The 27420-nt window shown below is 43.0% G+C and overlaps 1 protein-coding gene across 11 annotated transcripts in view; it reads right to left on the bottom strand.

Moving 5' to 3' along the window:
* Positions 1-27420, bottom strand: part of CELF1 (CUGBP Elav-like family member 1) — a 103931-nt gene that overhangs the window by 24034 nt on the left and 52477 nt on the right. For 7 of the 11 annotated variants that reach the window (XM_038407725.2, XM_038407726.2, XM_038407724.2 and 4 more), the window contains 8 exons: positions 24421-24608; positions 21913-21995; positions 21396-21444; positions 8583-8717; positions 8314-8393; positions 7836-7997; positions 6351-6432; positions 539-667 (listed from right to left, as the gene is read on the bottom strand). In XM_038407725.2, coding sequence (XP_038263653.2) covers positions 539-667; positions 6351-6432; positions 7836-7997; positions 8314-8393; positions 8583-8717; positions 21396-21444; positions 21913-21995; positions 24421-24598 — 898 coding nt within the window. In that variant the 5' untranslated portion in view covers positions 24599-24608. The remainder of the gene's footprint in view (positions 1-538; positions 668-6350; positions 6433-7835; positions 7998-8313; positions 8394-8582; positions 8718-21395; positions 21445-21912; positions 21996-24420; positions 24609-27420) is intronic. The other 4 variants (XM_038407729.2, XM_038407728.2, XM_043516306.1 and 1 more) reach the window with 1 other exon arrangement.

The following is a 27420-nucleotide window of genomic DNA, read 5'->3' on the forward strand; positions in this document are numbered from 1 at the left end:
ACCGGAAATTAGAGCTATGTTAGTTTTAGAGGAAACTGTGATTGCTCCTCAGGCTTTAATGAAAATAAACCTGTGTATGGATTTTCTTGCATACATGTGTGCTACTCTATATTCCAGGGCGTGTCTATTGCCAGAAAACTTGGGAGAGGCCACAAACTCTACAGCATCTGCCTAAAATGCTGCTTGAGTAGTGATGGACCATGTGACCTGCATGTACTAGCAATGATTGGAGAAGTGCTGCCTTCTTGTATGATGGCAATCCCAACACTTCCTTTTACTCAAGATTAAAGTGAGCCCCTGGAGAAAATAACCTCTTCACACAAAAGCATACCTAGCTTAACAGATACTAGAGAACCTCATTGGACAGGTGAGAAAAAGTAAAGTAAAAGTAAAAAGTAAAACCATTTCTACTGATTACTACTGTCTACCTACTGAAGAATACACAGAGCATTAACTACGGACAGAGAGAGAGAGAGAGAGGGTGGCATAAAGGGACTCCAGAACTGACCGAAGACTATGCAATAAATGGCCTTCTTACCTGAACTGGTGAGCACACTTAGGGGACTGCTGGAAGAAGTGAGTGCAGCGGTGCCACTTGGTGTGTTCTGAGCTGCACTGGCTGCAGCTGCTAATGCAGCCAGGTTCTGTAACTGCATCGCATTCAACCCTGCAACACATTAAGGAATGCACAGGATTTCTGCTCTGATATAATTGTCCACTCAAGCACAGTGGACCAGCAGCCTACCCCACTCCACATGGGGAACAATGGCAGCTAGGAGGAGCTTGGAAGGAATGTACTATGGCAGTAGTTCTAAACTTTTTCCATACTATGCCATCTTGTAACAACAGATAAAAAGTTTCCATCTAGCCATAAAGGAAACACATCGTGATCCCTCTGGACATGTTTATGAATCCCAGTGGGTCAGAACCCCATGGTTCACAATGGACTATAGAAATTCCCAGATAATCAGGGCTCTTCCCCCCAAAGAGCCAGCACATCAGCCACAGCCAAGGGTTCAACAGGTAAGTGAGGGCCCTCCTGTACCTAACCCCCAGGGCCAAAGGAATCTGCCTGGGTCTAGTGACCTCCCTACACACACTTAGTACAGCAGCAGCCAGGAGAGTCTGCTGACTCTCCAGACATAAATCATTCACACAGCACTGGCATAACTGCTGTATTGTCACTGGTTGCTAGTCTCCCTTCATCCCATCCCTTTTCTATTACACTAATCCCTCAGGTGCCCAATCCAACTTTCCCTATATATTTTGCTTCTCATCCCCTTTTCTTCCGCCCATCTACTTTTACCGACTCCTCTAATCCCTTCCTCTCCCCTCATGTCAACCCCAAGTAACTCATTCCCAAAATCCAAATCAATATAAAACTAAGTTATGTTCCTGTTTGTCTTACACTTGCACTCAGATACCCAAGTCAGGTTTGGTGCCTCATTGTGCTGGGTGCTGCGTAAGTACACGGTAACAGATATTTCTTGCCCCAGAGAACTCTGTTTAAGTTGTTTTTTTAAATACAAATATATAAACATATTTTTAAAAGTGCACATAGAACAAATGTGACATACACACTAATTATCCTCCTGATCTCTTGTATTTCTTGAGGATAGGTGCTAAGCAGTTTGTCACATTTAGGTTGTAATGGGTTAAAAACTATGCACATGCTACAGCTAGTGCAGAATGCAACAGCTTGCTTGCTTACTGGAGCAGATTGTCAGGAGCATATTATACTTGCATTATCCTTTTACCACACTTACTTCCCATCTACTTCCAAATGGGATTAAAGATTTTTATTTTATTAGACTATAAATCTGGATATAAATTTGGGACTTGGATACCTGATTATCTACCCTTCTCCCTGTACACTTCAAAGGAGATGATCTTCAGGACTGCATGTTCTGAATGAAGGGCCCCAAACTGGGGAATCTGCTTTCAGTGCATGAAGAAAGGTTACTTGTTTAAGTCACACCTTTGCCACATATATCTAAACCAGAGGTTCTCAGACTCTCTTATAATATGGACCATAATTTACTAGACAAAGAATCTTCTGGACACACCACTCCCATTCCCAATTATACAACTCCACTTTGTTTCTTAGCCTCTCAATCCCACAATATCCTTGTGGCAATGATGGCAATGTTTATGGGCAGCTAGGGTGGCTCCTCCTCATTTTCACCTGCTTCTAATCAGCACCAGTGACAAACAGCATGTGCTCTGCAGACCACATTTTAGAACTACTAGTCTAAACCAAGGCATTTTCTTTCTCTGTTCTTGTTTCTTGGATGTTTAATAGAGTGAAGGATCAATAATGCTACCAACTGTGGGCAATTCTAAATAGATGTTTGCATCCTGGCATGTCACACAGTAGCAATGGGCACACTATAAACTATTAAAATAAAAAAACAATTCAGGCACAGGGTTTATACACAAGAGACCTTCTCAACATTTCCTTTAGCTGCACTCACTCAAGCCAAATTTCCACTCTATTCTTTGAGGACTGTCTCCTCTCAAGCTCTGGGGATACTTCACTGGGAGAAAGCCCTAACACTGGCTCTAGGACAGAGGTGGGCAAACTACGGCCTGCGGGCCACATCCAGCCCACAGGACCGTCCTGCCCAGCCCGAGCTCCCCGCCGGGGAGGCTAGTCCCAACCCCTCCCGTCTCCCCTCCCTTCCAGCCATGCGGGCAGCGCTCTGGGCGGCAGGGCTGTGTGCTTCTGCAGGGCAGCGAGTCTGGCTCTGGCTGGGCGGCACGGCTGCCAGACATGCTGCTCTAAGCAGCATGGTACGTGGGCTGGGGGGTTGGATAAGGGGCAGGAACTCCGTGGGGGCAGTCAGGGGACAGGGGGCAGTTGGATGGGGTGGGGGTCCCAGAAGAGGGCAGGGGATGGGTGGGATTAGATGGGGGCAGTTGGGGTGGGGGTCCCAGGAGGGGGCAGTCAGGGACAAGGGGGGGGTTTGGATGGGTGGGTAGTTCTGAGGGGGCAGTCAAGGGGCAGGAAGTGGGAGGGGTTGGATAGGGGGCGGGGCCAGGCTGTTTGGGGATACGTGCACAGCCTTCCCTACTTGGCCCTCCATACAGTTTCACACCCTGATGTGGCCCTCGGGTCAAAAAGTTTGCCCGCCCCTGCTCTAGGATCTCAGACCCTGAGAGGAAGTGGGGAAGGAGAAAAGAGAATATTAGTTAAGCTGATCAGGTAATTTCTAGGTCTGTCGATGAATCACAGTGAACTCGCGCAATTAACAAAAAAAAAATTAATCGCACAGTTAAACAATAGAATACCAATTAAAATTTATAAATATTTTTGGATGTTTTTCTACATTTTCAAATATATTGATTTCTGCTGCAACACAGAATACAAAGTGTACAGTGCTCACTTTATATTATTATTTTTGATTACAAAATATTTGCACTGTAAAAATGATAAAAGAAATTGTATTTTTCAATTCACCTTATACAAGTACTATAGTGCAATCTCTTTATCGTGAAACTGTAACTTACAAAGGTAGATTTTTTTTTGTTTCATAACTGCATTCAAAAACAAAACAATGTAAAACTTTAGCACCTACAAGTCCACTCAGTCCTACTTCTTGTACAGCCAATTGCTAAGACAAACAAGTTTGTTTACATTTACGGGAGATACTGCTGCCTGCTTCTTATTTACAATGTCATCTGAAAGTGAGAACAGGCGTTCGCATGGCACTTTTGTAGTCAGCATTGCAAGGTATTTATGTGCCAGATATGCTCAACATTTGTATGCCCCTTCATGCTTCGGCCACTCTTCCAGAGGACATGCTTCTATGCTGATCATAGAATATCAGGGTTGCAAGGGACCATCATGATAGTTAAAAAAATAATGCATTAATTAAATGTATGACTGAACTCCTCGGGGCAGAATTTTATGTCTCCTACGCTGTTTTACCCCGCATTCTGCTATATATTTCATGTTATAGCAGCCTTGGATGATGACCCAGCATGTGTTCATTTTAAGAATACTTTCACAGCAGATTTGACAAAATGCAAAGAAGATACCAATGTGAGATTTCTAAAAATAGCTACAGCACTCGACCCAAGGTTTAAGATTCTGAAGTGCCTTCCAAAATCTGAGAGGGACGAGATGTGGAGCATGCGTTCAAAAGTCTTAAAAGAGCAACACTCTGTGGCAGAAACTACAGAACCTGAACCACCAAAAAAGAAAATCAATCTTCTGCTGGTGGCATCTGACTCAGATAATGAAAATGAGCATGCGTCGGCCTGCACTGTTTTGAATGGTTATTGAGCAGAACCCATCATCAGCATGGATGCATGCCCACTTGAATGGTGGTTGAAGCACGAAGGGACATATGAATCTTTAGCACATCTGGCACATAAATATCTTATGACACTGGCTACAACAGTGCCATCAGAACACCTGTTCTCACTTTCAGGTAACATTGTAAAAAAGAAGCGGGCAGCATTACCTCCTGAAAATGTAAACAAACTTGTTTGTCCAAGTGATTGGCTGAATAAAAAGTAGGACTGAGTGGACTTGCAGGCTGTAAAATTTTATATTGTTTAATTTTTTGATTCAGTTTTTTTTGTACATAATTCTACATTTGTAAGTTCAACTTTCATGCTAACGAGATTGCATTACATTATTTGTTCTAGGTGAATTGAAAAATACTATTTCTTTTGTTTTGTTTTTTTACAGTGCAAATACTTGTAATCAAAAATAAATATAAAGTGAGCACTGTACACTTTGTAGTCTGTATTGTAATTTAAATCAATATATTTGAAAATGTAGAAAACATCCAAAATATTTAAATAAGTGGTATTCAATTATTAACAGCATGATTAATCACGATTAATTTATTTTATCGTTTGACAGCCCTAGTAATTTCTTGCTTCTACAAGATGGTGCATATTGGTACCTGACAGGTTCATGTCTTTAACTAAGAACTATGAAAAAACCCAGAATGAATAGACTGGACTTTATGTACCTCAGAGTCAGAGCCTAGGGTGAGAACTGACATACTGGGGTTTAAGACCAACTTTCTACGAGATGCAGAAGGGACTAAAATATACTATTTTCCATAAGCTCCTTCTCATTAAACTGTTATAGCTAAGTGTATGCACACACAAATCAGGACATTCAAAATTAATTCACATTGTTAACTTGGCCTCTATTCACATAATGCACACAGTGTTTTGCATGACTGTACAGTATATGGAGGTAATTATGACTTGTATCCTCCAGCTTGTAGGATCTGGCAGGGTGGTTGGTGGTACTAAGATGGTTTTCATTATTCTTCTTCTTCCATGAGGGCACTGGCTGCCAAACCACTTTCAGTCACAATTCAAGATCTTTTTCATTACCAACAGGTTTCAGAGTAACAGCCGTGTTAGTCTGTATTCGCAAAAAGAAAAGGAGTACTTGTGGCACCTTAGAGACTAACAAATTTATTAGAGCATAAGCTTTCGTGAGCTACAGCTCACTTCATCGGATGCATTTGGTGGAAAATGCATCCGATGAAGTGAGCTGTAGCTCACAAAAGCTTATGCTCTAATAAATTTGTTCGTCTCTAAGGTGCCACAAGTACGACTTTTCTTTTTTCATTACCTACAAATCCCTAAATAGTCTAGGACTCAGCTCCCCACAGAACTCTTCTTTATGACTCCGCTGTAGTAGCTGCAATTGATGGGGATCCTGGCTACAGCCCCCAGTGAGCAATTTGGCTCATTTTATTAAAACATGAGCCATTTCCCTCCTCTGTAGCTGTATTGGCTCTACAGAGAGAGATCAGACAGGTGACTCAAATGCATGAGTAGCAGATATCCTGAATGAAAGGCCACTTTTACAAGTCACCTTTCTTACAATAGCATTTCCTACATTTTATCCATTTAATTTCTTTCTTACAAGAAAATAATTTAAATGAAAAGCCACAGAGAACGTTCCATCAATGAGATATATGCAGTAGTGTTTATTTCAACATGTGATGCTTCAGACACATGCCTACTTTCAAGAAAATCTGGAGTTCCATGCCTCTCTGCTCATGAGGGAAGACAAACATTTACTCAAAAACATGCCCATCAGAGGTAGGGTGGATCCTGAGAGCACACCACAATTTCCAGGGAACCATTGCTAACTAAACTCAAAGGAGAATATCTTCACATGCAGATTTGTAACTGCAGGGCTGGAGACCTCATAATCTCTCTCTCTCCTGTGCAGTGGTGAGTAACACAGGACTATTCTTCACAAAGGAGATAGATATGTCAGCAGCCCTTTGGCTTCCTTCACGACTAGATCACCACTGCCGATCCTCTATTTTGGTACTGAATCTGTCTTCAGGTGAAACACTCACCTCCCATTGGGTGGAGACTGCTCAGTGTGTTCAGGTTCCCAGATGAGGCAGCTGCTGTCTGCTGAAGGAGCTGCAAATAAAGCTAGACATTACACCAAAAAACAAAATAAGAGTGAGAGTGAGGGCTGGCTCTGCTTCTGGGAGAAACTGCACCGCACCACAGCCAGAGCGCCGCCATAAGGGGAATTCCCATTGCCCATGCATCATGCTACAGCCAAAGCATCAGCATAAGAAGAATTCCTCACATTCACTACAGCCAGAGCACCGTCACAGTGGGAATTCCCAATGCTCACACACCACGCCATAGCCAAAGAGCACAAGGAAAGCTTTCTCCATACACTATGGGCAGAGTACTGGCACAAAAGGAATCCACATCATCCATGCACCCAGTCCAAAAGACTGGCATAGGGATGTGTGTAAGGAGAAACCTTAACTACTGCAGCCAGAGTACCACCACTAAGGGAATAACCCCTCATGCCCCACACTACAGCTAGAGTACTAGCATAGTGTGACTGCCAACCACATAAAGACATTACACTAAAGTCAGAGTGCCAGGGTGTGGGGAATGCCCTTCACATTCTTCAGCTACAGCAAGAGCACCATCATGAGGGGAATCCCCATCATGTACTGACTGAGCCACAGCCAGAGTGCCATTTAGGGGGAATTCCTGCCCTTTTCTCCATAGCTAGAGTGCTGTCACAAAGAAACCCCACTCCAACAAATCCAAAGCAAAGGAATAAAGGGAAATTTCCTCCACCTCCTGCATTACATCACAGCCAGAACGAGGTGAAAATTTCACCCTTCTCTACCCCCCACATTGTAACAGCAAGAGGAGAAACTCCTCAATCCCCTTGAAGTCCCACACAAGAGCCAGAGCACAGTGATGTGAGAGACATTCCTCCCCTGTGAAACCAGCAATGCAAAACAACTGAAAAAACTGGTGACAGTAAGCTTGAAGAATAATTTAGTTTGTCATTTTTTGTTATAAAGCTCTATATATGCTGTACCACTATTCACTACATCTAGTCTCTTGCCTGCCTGTTTGTTGGGGTTTTAAATTGTGAGCTCCTTGGGGCAGGGATCAACATTCTTTTCTGTTTGTACAGCACCTAACGTTTGTGGGTGTCACGGGAAATAAATAATAAGAGTAAAGTAATAAATGCTGGAGAAGAAAGAATGGGAGATGAATACAACAACTCTGATGACGGACATAACTGAAAAGGGGCTTGAAATTACACACATGTACAGTACTCAAGAGAAGCTAACCTAAGGAGAAAATCTTCCGAGCAGGTGACTTTGGGCAAGTTACAGTATCTCTATGCCTCAGCTCCCCATCTGTAAAATGGGGAATAACATTACTTCCTTCACAGGAATGTAGTGAATATAAATACATTGAAGATTGTGACGTGCTCAAATAGTAAGGTGAGGAGGTCTATATAAGCATCTTAGATAGGCAGATTGGTAGAACCCACACAGGAAACTCACTGCTAAGTATTGGGGTCCAAGTGTGTTCAGACCAGCCAGGTTTCCCCATACAGAGGCAGCGCTTATCTGTTGCATCTGCTGCTGGAGTTGCTGAGCAATACGTTTCTGCTCTTTGTCCTTCTGAGTATCTGCAAATTTCACCACGATGGGAGAAGAGCAACCCTGCAAATAGCAGTTCACATAGTTACAACCTCCCAAGCCACTGCGTAAATATGGCACAAACCTATGGGAATGGAGTGCTCTCGTCCCTGCATATATAAAAGTGCCATTCCTACCTCAAATGTTCAAAATCTCAGCTGCTTTTCACTCTAGTTTGTATTGACTTTTGCTATTTGCTAAAATATTTAATAGATCTTTCAGTCCAAGACTTACTGTCATGAAAACTAACTCCAAAGATCTCCCCTCCTCCAGCCCATCAAGCTTTATGATCTCTGAGTGGTGCAGCCTATCCCCATGTCCCCAAAAAGATTTATCTTACCTCCATGGTCTGTGCTTGGTGCATTGCTTTGATTGCTGTTTGTGCCATGGCTCTTGTTGTAAAAGTCACAAATGCACAACCTGGGGAAAGAGCAGAAAGAATCAAATTAACCCACCAGATTCATCTCAACAACTAAAGACAAACAAAGGAAAATACCCCCTGGTCTGAAGCGTCCTACCAATCACAGATATAGATGAAATCTGATCTTGAGGTGCAGGGGAAAGAGTCCAGAGGAAAATCTTGAACTGTCAGGAATGCTTTGTGCTTACCTCGGCTCAGGCCATCTGGGCCCCGCAGTATCCTGCATTCCTCAATCTGCCCAAAGGAGGAGAACATCACCCGGATGTCATTTTCATTGCACTTCTTGGAGATCATCCCAATAAACAGCTTTCTATCTTCCACCGCTGAGGAATCAAAGAAAAGAAGCCTTGGCATTACAGTAAAGTAGCACTCACATCAAGCAGGAAACTCGAGAGCTCTCATTGTTTCAGTAGGCCTTGTTCATATTACCCAGCTACTCTAGTGGTTGAAATCAGAGGCTGAAGGAGCAGCGTTCCTGCAATAAAAGATACTCAGGGTGATAAAGCACTGAGTACCAACTCAGAAAAAGAGAGGTTAAAGCGATCAGCATTTAGATTGAGGAAGACTATTAGTTCTCATTTAGTCAAACCCTTCTCCCCCTCATTGGACAGTGTGGGATTGTTCCCTACAGCAGAAATCTCTAGGGATTTGTCCAGTCAAACTCCCACCTATTCCAAGTAATGAGATTTTACTCATTTAAGAGAATGCACATAGGACATTTCTAGTGAACCTGAAAGGAGCCTACAAGTGTTTTATGTTTTAATTACATGAATAAATAGTAATGTGCTGAATGCTTGCTCCTCCCTTCTAAGCCCTTTGAACATGGAGGATGAACTGAACTCTTCCAACAGAGAGAGCTTGCTTGAAGGGGATATAGATATAGTCGCTCATTCTGCCATGCCCGCTACTGGTCTTGGGTGGTTCTGCAGTGCCCATCCTCAGTTTCCCTCCTCCACAGAATGCCTCAATACATGCTAAATCACATATTAGCACTTCTTCTCAAGCACTAGTTTGTTAAAATGAGAACTTAAAAACTGTCTTTCTTCCCAGCCTCTTGCTGGTGTCACAGTTCCACCTCTCTGAAGTCTGGCTATTTTACAATTTCTACTCTTGGGTAAATTCTGCATCATTGTGCTTGCGCAGAATTCATGGCCCTCGCAGATTTCTTTGCTTCCCTGCAGAAAAATGACTTCTGATGGAGAAGCAAAGGGAAGCTTAAAGAGCAGTCATTTACCCCCCCCCACATGGCAGTGCAGGCAGGTTGGTTTGAGCACCCAGAGCAGACGATAGAAACTTAAATCACCGTGGGGCTGGGAATGGGGGTGTTGGGCAGTCGTGTGTGTGAGAGAGAGAGAGAGACACTCTGTCCCTTTCATTTGCTATTGCGGCATGCTTGGTGTGAAGAGGAAGGGCTTTGGGGTGTTTCTGAAGAGGTAGGCATGGGGTAGGCTCTGTTCCCTCAGGCAGAGCAGAATGTAGCAGCCTGCCTACTTAGTGAATTATTCCATCGTTCTTAGTGAATTCCCCTAGGAGTATAAAACAGGTGTAAAAATTTTAAGGCTCCTTTACATTTCCAGAGTGGTATAAAGGAGCCTTATTGTAAACAACAGTATGGCCTTATAAATGCTTATGGTGCTTTAGTGATTAGAACTGATCAAATTTTTGGACTGAAAAAAATTCCTATCAAAATGTGCTCCATGAACTGTTTGCTACTGACTTTTTTGGAGATGGTCAGTAACCAGTATAAATTGTGAGTTTGAGTCCCCAGCCCTCACTTGCTCTTCAGTTGCCTATGATGTCACACTGAGCATATGGCTGTATACATTTGTTGATTAATAACAGGAAATAAAGGGTCAACACTAGCTACATTACTATTAGACAAAGCGGATTTGGTGATTTCCTCCAATGCTCCCCACTCCTATTCTCCATCCATTGTACTGTAGTTTAAATAAATTACCAAAATAATTGAAACCAGCTTGATTATATTGCGTTATTTTGACAAAAATATGCAGAATTTTAAAATATTGTGCACAGAATTTTTAATTTTTTGGCACAGAATTCCCCCAGGAGTAAGTTTCAAACAGTCTCTCCTCAGTCTCTGTCTGAGGTCTGTCTTCAATTGTTTCCACCTAGTCTCTCTAGCTGTTCCCTGACTCTCTCCTCTTTAGAGTCATGGAGTTAGTCAGGCACCCAATCCTGGGTCTGTAGTCTCTGTAAACTTTCAGGCTGCTCCTTGAAGGCTTAACAGACTGCTTCTCTCAGAAACTCAGCCCCAGCTCTCCAGCTGGTCCTGGCTGTCTCCAGTAGCACTCCGTCATTGCTCCCGACTGTTCTGAGGTCTTCTCAACCCTGTTTATAAGGTCCTTCCTAATTCTCTCCCCATAATTGGGGTCAATTATAAGTAAGCCTCCCTAACACCTTCAACTGGGGAGAGATCACTTATTACCTGTTAGGTTCACTCCCTCTGGGGCACCTGGCATTGGCCACTGTCAGCAGACAGGATACTGGGCTGGATGGACCTTTGGTCTGACCCAGTATGTCCATTGTTATGTTCTTACGTAAGGTGTTTGATTTGGTACCACACAATATTTTGATTAAAAAACTAGAACGATATAAAATTAACATGGCACATATTAAATGGATTAAAAATTGGCTAACTGATAGGTCTCAAAATGTAATTGTAAACAGGAACTCATCATCAATTGGGTGTGTTTCTAGTGGTCCTGCAAGGATCAGTTCTTGGCCTTAAGCTATTTATTGTTTTTATCAATAACCTAGAAGAAACATAAAATTGTCATTGATAAAGTTTGCAGATGACACAAAAATTGGGACAGTGATAAATAATGAAGAGGACAGGTCACTGATTCAGAGTGATCTGGATTACTTAGTAAACTGGGTGCAAGCAAATAATATGCATTTTAATACTGCTAAATGTATACATCTAGGAACAAAGAATGTAGGCCATCCTTACAGGATAGGGGACTCTATCCTGGGACACAATGGCTCTGAAAAGATTTGGGGGTTGTGGTAATCAGCTGAACATGAGCTCCCCATGTCACACTGTGGCCAAAAGAGTTAATGCAATGTTAACTCCCATCATTTACTGATCTTGTAATAATATGCTGATGGAGTATCTGTGTATAAATAAACAAATTTCCACCATGAAGAATTTATTATTTATACTGCAGTAGCAGCTAGAGACCTCAACCAATCTGAGATCATACGGGGCTAACCACTGTACCAATATACAGCAAGTGATAACCTCTGCCTTAAAAAGCTATTTAGACCCCAGTTTCATCTTTCTTGTAAAGCAGACGCACCTTATTAGAGGAGATTTTTACTCTATATTTGGCACTGGTGCAACTGCTCCTGGAATCTGATGTCCAATTCTAGTGCCCACAATTCAAGAAGGATGTTGATAAATTGGAAAGAGTTCATAGAAGAGTCATGAGAATTATTAAAGGATTAGAAAACATGCCTTACAGTGACAGATTTAAAGAGCTCAATCTATTTACTTTAACAAAGAGAAGGTTAAGGGGTGACTTGATTAGTCTATAAGTATCTACATGGAGAACAAATATTTAATAATAGGCTCTTCAATCTAGCACAGAAAGGTATAACATGATCCAATGACTGGATGTTGAAGCTAAAAACATTCAGACTGGAATTACTGTTTAAAAAAAAAACAAAAACAAAAAACTGAGCGTAATTACCCATTAGAACAATTTACCAAGGGTCCTGGTGGAGTCTCCATCACTGACAATTTTTAAGTCAAGACTGGATGTTCTTCGAAAAGAGATGCTGTTCTAGGAATTATTTTATGGAAATTCTATGGCCTGTGTTATACAAGAGGACAGACAAGATGATCACAATGGTACCTTCTGACCTTGGAATCTATCACTCTGAGCCCTGTTCTACACTACAGGTTAGTTTGAATTTAGCCATGTGAGGTCAATTTTATAATGAATGCATCTCTACAAGCAACCCCATTCCGTCGACCTAAGGGGCTCTTAAAATTGACTTCTGTACTCCTCCCCGGCGAGAAGAGTAGCGCTAAAATCGACCTTGCTGGGTCGAATTTGGGGTAGAGAGGACGCAAATCGATGTTATTGGCCTCCAAGAGCTATCCCAGAGGGCTCCAATGTGACTGCTCTGGACAGCACTTTCAACTCCAATGCACTAGCCAGGTACACAGGAAAACCCCAGGAACTTTTGAATTTCATTTCCTGTTTGGTCAGTGTGGCGAACTCAGCAGCACAGGTGACCATGCAGTCTGCCCAGAATCGCAAATGAGCTCCAGCATGGAGCGAATGGGAGACATTGGATCTGATTGTTGTATGGGGAGAAGAATCTGTGAAGGCCGAACTCCGATCAAAAGAAGAAATTCTAATATATATATGCCAAAATTGCACAGAGCATGATGGACAGAGGCTACAACAGGGACACACAGCAGTGCCACATGAAAGTCAAGGAGCTCAGGCAAGCCTACCAAAAGGCAAAGGAGGCAAATGGTCACTCTGGGTCAAAGCCCATACATGCCACTTCTATGATCAGCTCCATGGCATTCTAGGTGGGGGGGACACTACCACTACCCCACCACTGTCCATGGACACCTGCAAGGGTGGAGTCTCACGTGACACGGAGGAGGATTTTGTGGATGAGGAAGAGAAGGAGGTGAATGTGCAGCAGGCAAGTGGTGAATCCTTTCTCCCTGGCAGCCAGGACCTTTTCATCACTCTGGAGCCAATAGCCTCCCAAGGCAGGATCCCCGACCCCGAAGGCAGAGAAGTCACGTCTGGTGAGTGCATATTTGTAACTACAGCACAGGGTTTAAAAGCAATAGTGTTTAATATTTGATTTACACTGAAGACTTGGGATGCATTCGTGGCCAGTACAGCTATAGGAAAAGTCTGTTAACGTGTCTGGAGATGGAGCGGGGAACCCTCCAGGGACATCTCCATGAAGCTCTCCTGGAGGTACTCTGAAAGCCTTTGCAGAAGTTTTCTGGGGAGGGCTGCCTTATTTTGTCCTCCACAGTAGGACACTTTACCACGCAAAGTCAGTAGCAAGTAGTCTGGAATCATTGTAGCACAAAGCATGGCAGCGAATGGTCCTGGGTTTTGGTTGCATTCAAGCAACATTTGGTCTATATCTTTCTGTGTTAGCCTCAGGAGAGTGATATCATTCATGATCACCTGGTTGAAATAGGGGACTTTTTGTAAGGGAACAGTAAAAGGACCCTGTTCATGCTGGGCTGTTTGCGCTTGGCTAAAAGGGATCATCCCTGAAAATAGCCACATGGCGGGGCGAGGGATGAAGGGATCATCCCAAATAGCTATGGGGTGGGGAGGGAGAGAAAGAGATGTGTGCTGCACATCCCCCTGAAAACCACCGCCCCTCCTTTTAAATGGCAAACCCAACCGGTATTGCTTGCTATGGGAAAGGAGGACGCTGCAGTTTGAAAACATTCTCACATGTTATGAAGGCGTTAGAAGCCAAACCTGCGTACCCTTTGGCTTACCATGGCTGCCTGGAAACCGAATTTTGTTGCCCAGCCATATGTGATGTGTCACCATACCAGCAGGCGCTCAATATAAAAGGCAAAATGTGACCTTGTACCTAAAGCACGTGTGCTGTCTGCTGTGAACTGCTTAATTCACCGTGAAAGAGTCTCCCTTTTGTTTTCAGAAATGTATCATCTTAAATTTTACCCTCCCTTTTTATCCCCCCTCGGGTGCAAATGTTTCTATGCTCCCCCATCTCCATCCCTGAGGTTATCACAGATTAGAAGGCGAAAAAAAATGTACTCGCGATGACATGGTTTCCAAGCTCATGCAGTCCTCTAGCACTGATAGGGCACAGCTGAATGCATGGAGGCATTCAGTGGCAGAGTCCAGGAAAGCATTAAGTGAGCGCAATGAGAAGAGGCAGGATGCAATGCTGAGGCTAATGGGGGAGCAAACGGACATGCTCAGGTATCTGGCGGAGCTGCAGGAAAGCCAACAAGAGTACAGACCGCCGCTGGATCCACTGTACAACCGCCTGCCCTCCTCCCCAAGTTCCATATCCTTCTCATCCAGAAGCCCAAGAACGCGGGGCGAGAGGCTCCGGGCACCTCGCCACTCCACTCCAGAGGATGCCCCAAGCAATAGAAGGCTGTCATTCAAACAGTTTTGATTTGTAGTGTAGCTACAATAAGCTATGTGGCCTTGTCCTTCCTTCTTCCCCTACCCCACCCAGGCTACCTTATCAGTTATCTCCCTTTTTTTTTTTTTTTCAATTAATAAAGAAAGAATGCATGGTTTCAAAACAATAGTGACTTTATTTCCTTTGCCAGCTGTGATCCAAGTGGGGATGGTGGTTGGCTTACAGGGAATTAAAATCAACGAAGGGGGCGGGTTTGCATCAAGGAGAAACACACACAAGTGTCACACAGTAGCCTGGCCAGTCATGAAACTGGTTTTCAGAGCCTCTCTGATGCGCAGTGCGCCTACCTGTGCTCGTCTAATCATCCTGGTTTCTGGCTGTTCAAAATTGGCAGCCCGGCGATTTGCTCAACCTCCCACCCCGCCGTAAATGTCTCTCCCTTACTCTCACAGATATTATGGAGCACTCAGCACACAGTAATAACAATGGGAATATTGGTTGTGCTGAGATCTAACCTAGTCAGCAAACAGCACCAGCAAACTTTTAAACATTCAAAGGCACATTCTACCTCCATTCTGCACTTTCTCAGCCTATAGTTGAATAGCTCCTTACTACTGTCCAGGGTGCCTGTGTATGGCTTCATGAGCCATGGCATTAAGGGGTAGACTGGGTCCCCAAGGATAACTATAGGCATTTCAACATCCCCAACCGTTATTTTCTGGTCTGGAAAGTAAGTCCCTTCTTGTAGGTGTTCAAACAAACCAGAGTTCCCGAAGACGTGAGCATCATGTACCTTTCGCAGCCAAACCACGTTGATGTTGGTGAAACGTCCCTAGTGATCCATCAGTTCTTGCAGCACGATTGAAAAGTACCTCTTTCAGTTTATGTACTGGCTGCCAAGGTAGTCCGGTCCGAAGATAGGGATATGCGTTCCGTCTATCACCCCACCACAGTTAGGGAATCCCATTGCAGCAAAGCCATCCACTATGACCTGCACATTTCCCAGAGTCACTACCCTTGATAGCAGAACGTCAGTGATTGCATTGGCTACTTGAATCACAGCAGTCCCCACAATAGATTTGCCCACTCCAAATTGATTCCCAACTGACCAGTAGCAGTCAGGCGTTGCAAGCTTCCACAGGGCTATCACCACTTGCTTCTCAACTGTCAGGGCAGCTCTCATCTTGGTATTCCTGCACTTCAGGGTGGGGGAAAGCAACTCACAGAGTTCCAGGAAAGTGGCCTTACACATGCGAAAGTTTCGCAGCCACTGGGAATCCTCCCATTCCTGCAAGACTATGCGGTCCCACCAGTCTGTACTTGTTTGCCAGGCCCAGAATCAGCATTCCACTATATCAACCAGCCGCACTGCCGCTATGATGTCCCAATTGCCACATCCCGTGCTTTCAGGAACATCTGTGTCCATGTCCTCCTCACAATCATCCTTGTGCTGCTGTCTCTTAATCAGGTTCTGCACATACTGCAGTATAATGCGCAAGGTGTTTAAATGCTCGCAACAGCAGTGGTGAGCTGAGCTGGCTCCATGCTTGCCGTGCTACGGCGTCTGCACGGGTAACCCAGGAAAAAAAGCGTGAAATGATTGTCTGTAGTTACTTTCACAGATGGAGAGAGGGAAGGATGGAGGGGAGACTGATGACATGTATCCAATACCACCCATGACAATGTTTTTGCCACAGCAGGCATTGGGAGCTTAACCCAGAATTCCAATGGGCAGTGGAGACTGCGGGAAAGCTTCCCACAGTGCGCCGCTCTGTGAGTTGATGCTAGCCACTGTAGTGAGGACGCACTCCACTGACTTAATGCACTTAGTGGGGACATACACAATTGACTGTATAAAATCGATTTCTAAAAATTGACTTCTATAAAATCGACCTAATTTCGTAGTGTAGACATACCCTTAGAGGGCCAGCCAGCCTGTGACATGGGGGAATTGAGCTTCCCCCCACCCCACACCAAGCCTGGTGAAGAGAGGGCATCTAGCTCCACACTGCACCCCTTACTGTCTACGATTGAACCTATTTATACTGAAAATCTAAATAGAAAAATCAGCCCACCAGGATTCTGTTAGGTCTATTTGGTCATATTCTCCATCAAGCAGATCACTTCAAGTTAGTTTTGCTTATTTCCCCATACTCCTGTCATAACAGGGGGAACAGCAGCAATCACTGTATAAGCTAAGTTTCGTATGTATCCATTCTTATGTCATTTTAATAAAGACATAGAAAATACCATCCTAGTTCCAATCAGTGCACCATTCAGTTACAATATCCTGTGTGACAGTACCAGATACAGAGGAAGTTGCAAAAAATCTTATAGAGAACAGTTAATCTGCCCAGGGGAAGAAAATTCCCCTAACCTGTCATTTAGTGGATGGTTTTCAACCTTTTTTCATTTGTGACCCCTAAAAAATTTCAAATGAGCTGAAGACCCCCTGGGGTCTGTGGACCATAGGTTGAAAATCACTGCTTTAAGTCAAAAGGGTATGATATTCCTTATGTCTTATTTTTTTTATCCTACCTAATGTAACTGTAGATACGTTCATTATCTATGTAACTGTCTACTCCTTTTTTGACTCTTACTAAGCTCTTGCACCCAGTAATAACTAATTATAGGAGCTCCATAGGTTATTTATGTATTATGTGAATGCCCGACAAAAAAAAAAAAAAAAAGACCAAAATCATAGACATGTCCCTGTTTGTTTTATCAGTTATAAATTTGTTGGTTTACAGTTTTATCAAATGTCTCCTTGTTTTTGCATTATAAGAGAGGGTAAATACAATTTACCTTTCTTGTTATTATTTGTTATTTTATGCATCTCTATCATGTTTCCTCTCATTTACCTCCTCTCCTAACAGTCAATCTTCTTTTCAATCTCTTTTTTAATACAGCAGTCTTTCCATACCTCTAATCAATCTCGTGGTTCATCCCTAAATCTCCTCTATTTCTGCTGTGTCCCTTCAAAGACAGGTGAGAAGAATCCAACATAGTATTCCATATGAGCACATATCATTAATTTATATCGTCATACCGTAATCAGAGCTAATCAGAAGAGTTCACTTTTTTAACAAATTTTTTTTTATTAAAGTTCAAAACAATTTTCATTCCAGTTTTTGAAAAGGAACAATTTTTAAGGTATTCAAATTTTTTCATGAACATTTTTATTCAAAAATTATTTTTTGTTTTCCTGAAAAGAAAAAATGTTTCTAGTTTGGAACTTTTCATTTAAAGACAGAAAATGTTGAAAACCCTCAAATTTCCTTTAAAATTTTCATTTAAAAGAAAAGACCATTTCTGATGAAAAATTTTCATGAGAAAAATTCTGAACAGCATTGATTATATTTTTAGTATAATTTTCTGCGTCACTCTTTTTGCAGCCTAACATTTTGTTTGCTTTCTTCACTGTCACTGTGTAGTGAGTACTATTGAGCTATCTGCCATCACACTGCCCATTTTTTTATGTCATGTACAAATTTTGCTAGCTCATTGCTTACCTGCTTTCCAGACCATAAATATATTAATACCAAACCTAGTATGGAACCTCAAGGTACCCCACTGTTAACCTTCTGCCATTTTGAAAATTGACCATTCATCCCCAACTCCTTGATTGTTTTTTTGAGAGTTACTAATCCATGGTAGAACTCTCTGACCTCATGACTAGACACCAATAACTTTCTAAAACGTTTACCTTTGGGCCAAACAATTTTATGACAGGACTCTAACCTGACGATAACTTTGTGTGTGAGAGAGATAGTTTTAGCACACAAAGTTCAGCTGATTTTGTAAATGAGAGAAAAAAATTCATTTCTCATAAAGAAATCATGGCTCCCTTTTTCTGAATCTCTCTAGTGCTGAAACAATGAGGCATTTAAATGTGGCCTGTATCTAGCCATCAGAGCATCTGGTGAAATTTGGTCTTGATTTGATTGAGTTAAACAAAGTCCCTATGTAATCTACTGTGATCTGGACCTACATTTTACAGAAGGGTTCTGCTGCACTCTGGAGGAAATGCTCAAAATTCTGCTTCAGAGAATTTTTAGAATGGATGATTTTATTGAGTTAAGTATGAAAATGGATAACAATACAGTGGCCTCATGTTATTTACTTTTGCATAGTCACTTTGTATTTTGTGCTGTCCTTACATATTCAGTTTATTATATACCACAGATTGTCATCTTTAGGTTAACAATCCATTTAGATGAACAGAGTAGTTCATGTTTCTCAGGGCTATTGTTCTAGGCTGTCTGCAAACAAGCAGAAATCATTGCAGTACATTACATTTTCAAGGCTTTCTTCACAATCACAAAGGCCAGAAACATTAAGGAAAAAAAAAAAAAAAGGCCAAAAGCTCAGATTCTGGAGCACAGTTCTGTGACAAGCTCTACTGTTATGAAAAATCAGAATACATAGGTCACTAGTTACAAGATCTTTAAAAATGCATGTTATGCACAGTACTTTCTGCACAGGGTTTGTCACAGAGCTCCCAAAGCGCTCAGCTAAGGAAGGCAGCACTCTGGCTGATTTACACGGCCAGCGAAAGTGTAGGGAAGGCATACCTGGAAAGGTTCAAGGGTGGGAGCTCTGCTCTTATTCACCTGAGTCGTCCCTAAGACATACAGGAATGAAGCTCCCTCCTGTGGGCTTTCTATGGTGCTTTAGAAGGATGTTCCAAGCAGCATCCAACCAAATAGTTTCAGATTACAAGATTTTCTCAGGTTCTTGCCAATCAGTTGCAGCCAGCACAGCTACAAAATCTGAAATTATTCTTTATGGTTTTTCTAGTCACTTTCAGTTACATGAATCTCAATTGTTACTTGTAACAATGTAGGTTAATTTTCAGACAGAAGTGTGATTTTTAATTGGTTTCCCCATAAACTCTTTGTCCCTGCCTTCAAGGCCCAGCACAACTCCAATATGGCCTACATCTTATACCCTGACTCATGCAAAACCTTCCGTAACTCCTACCCCGCAATACTGCCAAGACCTGAAATTCCATTTGTTTTTTATTCTCTCTCTCTCCAATCCCATGCCTTTTCCAGGTTGCTCCTAATTTGACCTGCCAATCTCAACTGAGTCAGTCACCAATCCCTCCTCATTCACTCCTTCCATGTCTAGAAGTAGTGAGTTAACTGTGTTTATATATAGAAATAACCCCAACTCCACGTTACTCTCTTCTCAAGGGTGTCCAATGCATCCTGTCTTCTTTATGCCTGTCTTTTAAATTATAGGCTCTTTGGGGAAAGGACTGTCTTTCCAAGTCTTATACAGCACTGAGCACACAGTAGTTGTTACGAACCATCAAAAAATATACTGGTCCATGAAGACATTAGGGTAAGCATAAAAGAATGAAAAAATACCAAACCCTACCCCGATATAACACGATCTGACATAACGCATATTTGGATATAACGCAGTAAAGCATTTCCCCTCCTCCCCCCTCCCTCCCAGGCTTGTGGCAGCGTGCTCAGGGGAGGAGGGGGAGCGGAGGTGAGCTGGGGCGGGGGGGAGGGCGCAGCAAATAACCGGGGGCAGGCTAGAGGAACCGCTCCCCGCCCCACCTCACCTCCGCCTCCTCCCCCTCGCGTGCCGCCGCTCCACTTCTCCCCCTCCAAGGCTTGCCGCAGCAAGCCTTGGGGCGGGGGGGGAGAAGCAGAGTGGCGGTGGCGCGCTCAGGGGAGGAGGCGGAGCGGAGGTGAGCTGGTGCGGGGAACTGCCAGTGGATGCTCTGCATCCACCATTTTTTCTCTGTGGGTGCTCCAGCCCCAGAGCACTCACAGAGTTGGCACCTGTGGCTGTGGCATGTTAAGGGGTCTGGGGGTTTGGATAAGGGGCAGAGAGAGTCAGGGGACAGGGAGCAGAGGAGGTTGGATGGGTCGGGGGTTCTGAGGGGTCAGTTGGGGGCGGGAAGTAGGTGGGGGGGGCCAGGCTGTTTGGGGAGGCACAGCCTTCCCTACCCAGCCCTCCATAGCAAGTTCGATATAACACCATTTCACATATAACGTGGTAAGATTTTTTGGCTCCTGAGGACCGTGTTATATTGGGGTAGAGGTGTACAAGATGCTATACTACACCATTCTTACCCAAGGCTGTTGAACAACTGTATGTTGTTTTATTGTACTTGAGAAAGTCTGTGATAATGTAATTAGATTATTGAAATGCAGTTGTACAAGGAACAAAAGACAAAAGTAAGGGGTTACATGCAACATTAACTCTGTCATTTTCTGCATTTACTGGTCTTGTAATAATATGCTGATGGAGTATCTGTGTATAAATAAACAAATTTCCACCATGAAGAATTTATTATTTATACTGCGGTAGCAGCTAGAGACCTCAACCAGTCTGGAATCATACGGGGCTAACCACTGTACAAATATACAGCAAGTGATAACCTCTGCCTTAAAAAGCTATTTAGACCCCAGTTTCATCTTTCTTGTAAAACAAACACACCTTGTTAGAGGAGACTGTGAATCCAACACTAGTTATGGTGGACTTTGTGTCAAACCAATCAACCAGCCAAGTACATGGATAATGGTGTCTGGGGTTAAACAACAGGCAAGTGCAGAAAATAACTCACTGAATGCCTTCCCAATTAGTATAACTGTTGTGGGATGAGCAGCAGCAGGAGAGACAGCATGATTCTAAGAAATTTAGAAACCTCACCCGTATTTATTTATCCCTTTGTGGGCATAAATTCCTCCCAGCTCTCTAATTCACAAACTTCACCACACACATAGATGCTCTGCTGCCCAGAGACCATTGCAAGAGGGATGGGACCTCTTGGAATTTCCCCATCAATATTAACGATACCCTAAAAACCAGACTTTAGTACAACTTACCATTATTTTTTTCACTGTCAGCTGGTTTCATCTGGATGGGATGGTGCATCTGAAACCCAAAGAAGAGCATCTCAAACTTAATGCATTCACTCTGTACATACCCGAGTCACATTACCCCACAGGAACCACTAAGGACATGGAGGGGAGCCAACAAAGCTATTAGAGAAGGGTGAGACATACGGAAATTTCTAGGAAAGGATCCCAAGGAGTGTTCCCTATATCTTTCATACTGATATGCCACCATTCCCCCTAGGTACCTCATGGTGTTCCCCAGATGCAGCGCACACAATTCCCTGTCATCCCTTTCCCCTCAAAACCTCTTAAAAATGCCTTAGAGATCTGCTGTCATGACTTGCAGCTCAAGGCCCCTCCCTTTGAATTCATGTTCTAAAATAATCATGCAGAAGAGCAAGGCAATGTTTGTGCATCAGTGAAGCCAAAGATCTCAGAACATGGGTAAATGACAGGACAGAAAGACAAACAGAAAAGATGCTTGAAAGAGCATGCCACCTCTTACCCCTGGGAGGATCTTCATGTTGTGGAGAGCATTCTGTGCTTCTAGTGCAGCTTTACGGGTATAAAATGTAACAAAACAGCACCCTGCAATGCAAACCCAAAACAAGCAAATCAAGGATATTGAATTCCCGTGTGACAGACTGGGACACACAGCGCACCACTTCTACCCCTCAAACACAAACTCTTTGATAGACACAAGGATCATGGATGGAAACAGATGGCAATAGCTTAATATTGAATCTATTTAGAATAGGACTTCTGCCAAAATAAGTATAATATAATATAACATGTGATGTCTTCAATGACTAGGCCTAACAGCCCCTATATCACACTCAAAGGTTCACAGGAGCTCTCCTCTCATCCCAACTGGGCTTGCCCAACAATACTTTTCTAGAGACATTCTCATTTTTCCAGTAAGCATGGTATTTTCTGCCAGTGCAAGTAATTGTTCAATACTGTCATCACCATTCTCAAAGACACCTAGCCCAATGAGTGCTAGTTCTTAACATCACCAGGGCCGAGCCTTTTCTATACAGACTTTTAAATGCTCCACTTAGCACTGAGAACAAATAATGAACTTTCTCTTTGCCCACTTAATCAGACTCCAGCCTTGGGCATCAACTCTTAAGATGGAATCTCTCTCCACCAGATGGGCTTAGTGTGCAAAGCAATTACACTCAACAGTTCTCAAATGACTGTAGTTATTTATACAAAAAGTTACAACTCAAAAACGTAACCAATAATGCATAATGCCCCACAGGCTTTTTGTCTATAAAAGTGGATATAGTTACAAATAGGATAGTTATGAAACACAGACAATAGAGTTCAGCTTTACAAGCAGTCCTTAGCCTCTATTATTTCTGTCTCCCTGAATGCAGCTTGCAGACTACAGAATCCTAGAAGTTAGAGATAGAAAAAACCTGTAAGTTTTTCTAGTCTGTTCACTCCTCCTTCCTCTCAAGCCTCTGGGGGAGTGCAGAATTGCAGGTCTCTGTGTGTTCTCCCTCACTCCAATTCCTTTCTCCCTCTTCCCTTGTCTTCCCATCAGCACAGGCTCTGGGGGGCATTCGTGATTTAGGACCTGACCACCTCTGTTTCCAAACCTACAACTCTACCCCCTTTCTGTGCAGACTAGATAGAAATTGCCTGTACTCTTGTGAGAGCATGTGTCATTCAGAGAAGTGTTAAAGAGTAGGTTACTGTATTAGGTTTTGCTAGTCTCAAACAGGTAGCTACTCTAGGGGATGGATATAAGAATTAGAAGTTAAAGATGAAGAGTGAAGCCCTCTTAAGAAGGCCCTCACTCTTACTACTAAGTTTCTTCTCCATTCTCCTGGAGCCAACACAGGATTGTTCCCTATCTGTTCAGTTTAATTTTAAACATCAACAGCAATTAGGCTCTCGCCACGTCCCGACATTTCCACAACCTAATCAATCTCTACAAGGAAGTTTTTACTGATACTTGGCAAAATTTACCCTTTCAAGAAATTTACCAGAAATATTAAACAACATGCATATATCAGTCACATGTAAACATCTCATAGCAAATCCCCTCTCTCATAAGCCAAGTGAAAAATGCTTATGGTAGACTACATAGTTGGCATATAAAAAACATATCTGTGAGCTGCATCTGAACTTTCCTTCTCAAAGTGCTTTACAAACTGTCATTATAGGCCTGACTCACCACCTCTGAAACGGAGCTACCCCTGGATTGAAACACAGCAGTTGTTTGACAGTGTACAGAAAGCCTACAAAAGCAGTTAAGATAGGAAGAGAAACGTATTGTATCCATCTCAACTGCAGGAGAATGTAATTACTTGATATGAAATTTGGCAAGGACATTGTGGTTAGCAACCTCTTAAAAGAGTTCTATGCGATCTTCAGCTGGCACAGATGACCAAGACCAGGGGTTCTCAAACTGGGGGTCGGGACCCCTCACGGGGTCACGAGGTTATTACATGGGGGTCATGAACTGTCAGCCTCCACCCCAAACCCCACTTTGCCTCCAGCATTTATAATGGTGCTAAATATATTTAAAAAAGTGTTTTTAATTCATAAGGTGGGTCACCCTCACAGGCTTGCTATGTGAAAGGGGTCACCAGTTCAAAAGTTTGAGAACCACTGACCAAGACTTTTGTTTTGAATCTCATCCAAAATATTACACCTCCAATATTACAGTCCTTCAGAAGAGAAATCTAAACCTAACAAATATGCTACATACCTGAGACACCCATTTCCCTTTGTGGTCTCCCATTTGTCTGACCACCCTAGCCCAATTTATACAATGAGATCACAGACCACAGTACAGCCACATATGAATGCAGATGCACTTACAGAGCACAAAGGTCAGTGTGTGTGTGTGTGTGTGTGTGTGTGTGTGTGTGTGTGTATTTGTACATCTACAGTTAACTCCTTGGCATGTGAATAAGCAGAGAGATGAAGCATGACAGAGTACAAGTGACTATAGCTGGGAACCCAGTTATCTGCTGAGAAGGACAGAAGTGCTCACCTTTGCTCTGAGGAGGGTTTTGGCTCCGGTCCCTCAGGACATTAATTTCGTAGACAGCACCATACTGTTCAAAGAGTTCTCTTAGATCCTTCTCACACCAGCTCCGTGGAACCTGCCCCACAAACATCTTGATGGCATCTAGGTCAGGTTGATCTGGGTGATCCAGTGTGCCATTCATTTTCTTTGAGCTGCACAGGACAGGGAGGAACTTCTGTTATATCACCACCACCACATTTTCTAGGTTAATCATTCTCCCTAAGTACCAACTAATGTTGCAGCTCCTAACTGCCTGCTTATGATGCTGTAGAAAAAGGTCTCTCAACAGCAGTATTTTAAAAGGACTCCTGCACACTCCAAGCAAACTAAGAGCACATTTAGATTTAGCCATCACTCTCACTATAGAGCTCTGGGCTTGGAGACTGTCTCTCCCCTCCTAGCTCCTACAGTATAATCAGCAACCTGGATTTGGGACACCAAAGTCTTTTGTGTAAAAGATTGAAAAGTCATTGCCCATCATTGCAGAACTGGACACAAGGAAAAACTGGAGTGGGAAGGAGCCAAAAAACCTGGTGGTATTAGCAAACTTGCTAACAAACTATAAAAAGGATTTTTATTTAAATTTGACAATCTACAGGTCCCTCTTAAACTAAAGAAAAGTGACTAGAATGAAGACACTAAAAGTTCCATAAGAGATTCACATTACAGTAAGATTCTCATGGGTCCAGAGAACTCCGAACAACGTTCTGGGGAAAAAACAAGGTCAGGGTTGTGGCTGAAAATGAACACATTGGTCTTGTACACTATTCGGTCCCAAAGGATAATCAGCTTGATTTATCATTCATCTTGAAGTACCATCATTTTGAGAAAACTAATGGAATAGTACTGGGGACCCAATTAGGGAGGAGGAATTATTTTTCAGAATACAGTAGACAAGATTTTGAATATGGGGGGTCTTCAACAGGCTTCTAGGTCCTCTCTCAAACAGCGCCCCAGCAACTGATAATCCACACAACAATCTGCATTGGTTCCTTATTGTTTAGCTAGTGCAAGATGAGTCTTACTATTAGTATCAAATACCTTAAATAATACAGGTTCAGTTTCTCTGGGGGACTGCCTGAAATGATATCCTGCTACAGCAGTGGCTATTAGCAGGGTGAAACTGCTGACAATCCCTATGTATAATCTAGAAAGGTGTGGGGAGAGGGGGCTTATGGAATGATTCCCTCCTCCCTCCCACACATGGTTGAAGGCCGTGAGTAGCCTTCTGGGCCAGTCTTCTTATTTTAGTTTTTTTTATTATCCTCTTTATTTACTGTACTTCAAGGAAGATAAGTCCAAGATGATAAAACACCTATTTGTGGTCATGTTCTTCCACAGTGTTTATTAAGAAGTCTTTAAGCATAGGAATTTTTAAAAACAAAATTACCAGTCAAGTTCCATTAAATGTGGACTGGATATTTATTGTGCATATTCTGGCATCTCTTTCAACTTGCAATGTGCTGGTTCAGACACATAGGAAGACAACTGTTGCCATAAAGTGTTCCTACATTCTAAGAAGGGTTTGCACAAGGATGGGAAGCATAAGGCTCTTTACTGGGAAAAGGCAAGAGGGTGACATAATTCCTTTCACTCTGTCAGAAATCCCACTGCAAGGGATTGATGCCTTTCAGAGAATCCAAAAAACCCAACTCCCTTTATTAAGGGGTGAAATACACAATGCCAGAATTTTGAGAGGGGAGCAACTGACAGGTATACATTATCCTGTGGCAGTTGGTCCCAGCTCTGGTGTCACTCCCATGAGAAGCTCCAAGAGGGCAGCATGTCTCCTGGTAGCTAAATCCACATGGTCACGATATGACTTCAGAAACAGTTCAAAGATCATTCAATTCCTGTCTAAAAGAGAGCAGTCCAAAGCCATTCAGAAGGAAGGAATCTTAGTCTCCTAATACTGCACTTCAGTCACTGGTTTCAGAGCATCAGTACAATGATTTGTACTGGATTCTGTAAGGAGTGCCACCAAGTAGCTCTATCTCAAAGGGGTTAACTGATTTCAGAGGGAATGAAGATGCATTCTGAGCAGTAGAAAAAATTGTAAACAACTTCCAGGATCTCTTGTAGAATGCAGCTCCGAGACTCTCCTGCCCTTTCACCTTTTCCTCCAATGGGAATAGTTAGGTAGCAAAGAAACGTCCCAAGAGGCAATTCTAAGCTAAGAACATAAGCAAAAAAGCAGATATGAAGATACAAAATACTTACACAGGACTGGTATTCAAGGAACAATGGTCTACCATCATCTCTGGGAGGAAATCCAACTTAAACGCAGCCATCACCTCTGTCTGCCACAAACCACTAACACTAAGTCAACGTAATGTCTAACCCCCAAACAAAAAACTCCACTTCCTAGAGTCCTGCAGGTCTTAACACACCAAGCCACACAAAAAACAAACTACAGAAACAGGAGCTCAGGGAGACCAGCAATAGACATCGGAGAAATAGGCTGGACTGGAAAAGGGACATGGAGTCGTGGATTAAAAGGGGGATGTGACCATGTGAAGGGAGGCTCAGCTCATTACACAATGAAAGTGCTGATGCATTGGGCTTGTTTTGTGCAATTTTCCCTGGCGAAGCAGTACTGAGTGCTCTGTCAGATAAACAGTGTGTCAGATCAATGAAGATAGCAGTGGTTGACAGAGCAGAAGGAACACAAACTCCAACCTCACAGCCTTCAACCAACTCTTCACCCACAAAAATGCCAGCCCTAGGCCTTGAAGTTCACTAATAGATAGATCCTGAACCAAGACTCTGTTTCAGCACGTGAGTGTTGATACCTCACGGGGTCAACACAAATCAAAGTGTGGCTGCCGTCTTTTGTCACAATGAGTTCTAGTAGCTTGCTGCTACAAGGAGGCTTGATCACTCAAAACCTCCTTCTTATATATGAAGGAGTGCCTGCTCCGACGACTCTCCCTCTATTATGGGCCAAAACACATGCAGTCTCAC

Source organism: Dermochelys coriacea, chromosome 6, assembly GCF_009764565.3.
Source record: "Dermochelys coriacea isolate rDerCor1 chromosome 6, rDerCor1.pri.v4, whole genome shotgun sequence".
Taxonomy (NCBI): domain Eukaryota; kingdom Metazoa; phylum Chordata; order Testudines; family Dermochelyidae; genus Dermochelys; species Dermochelys coriacea.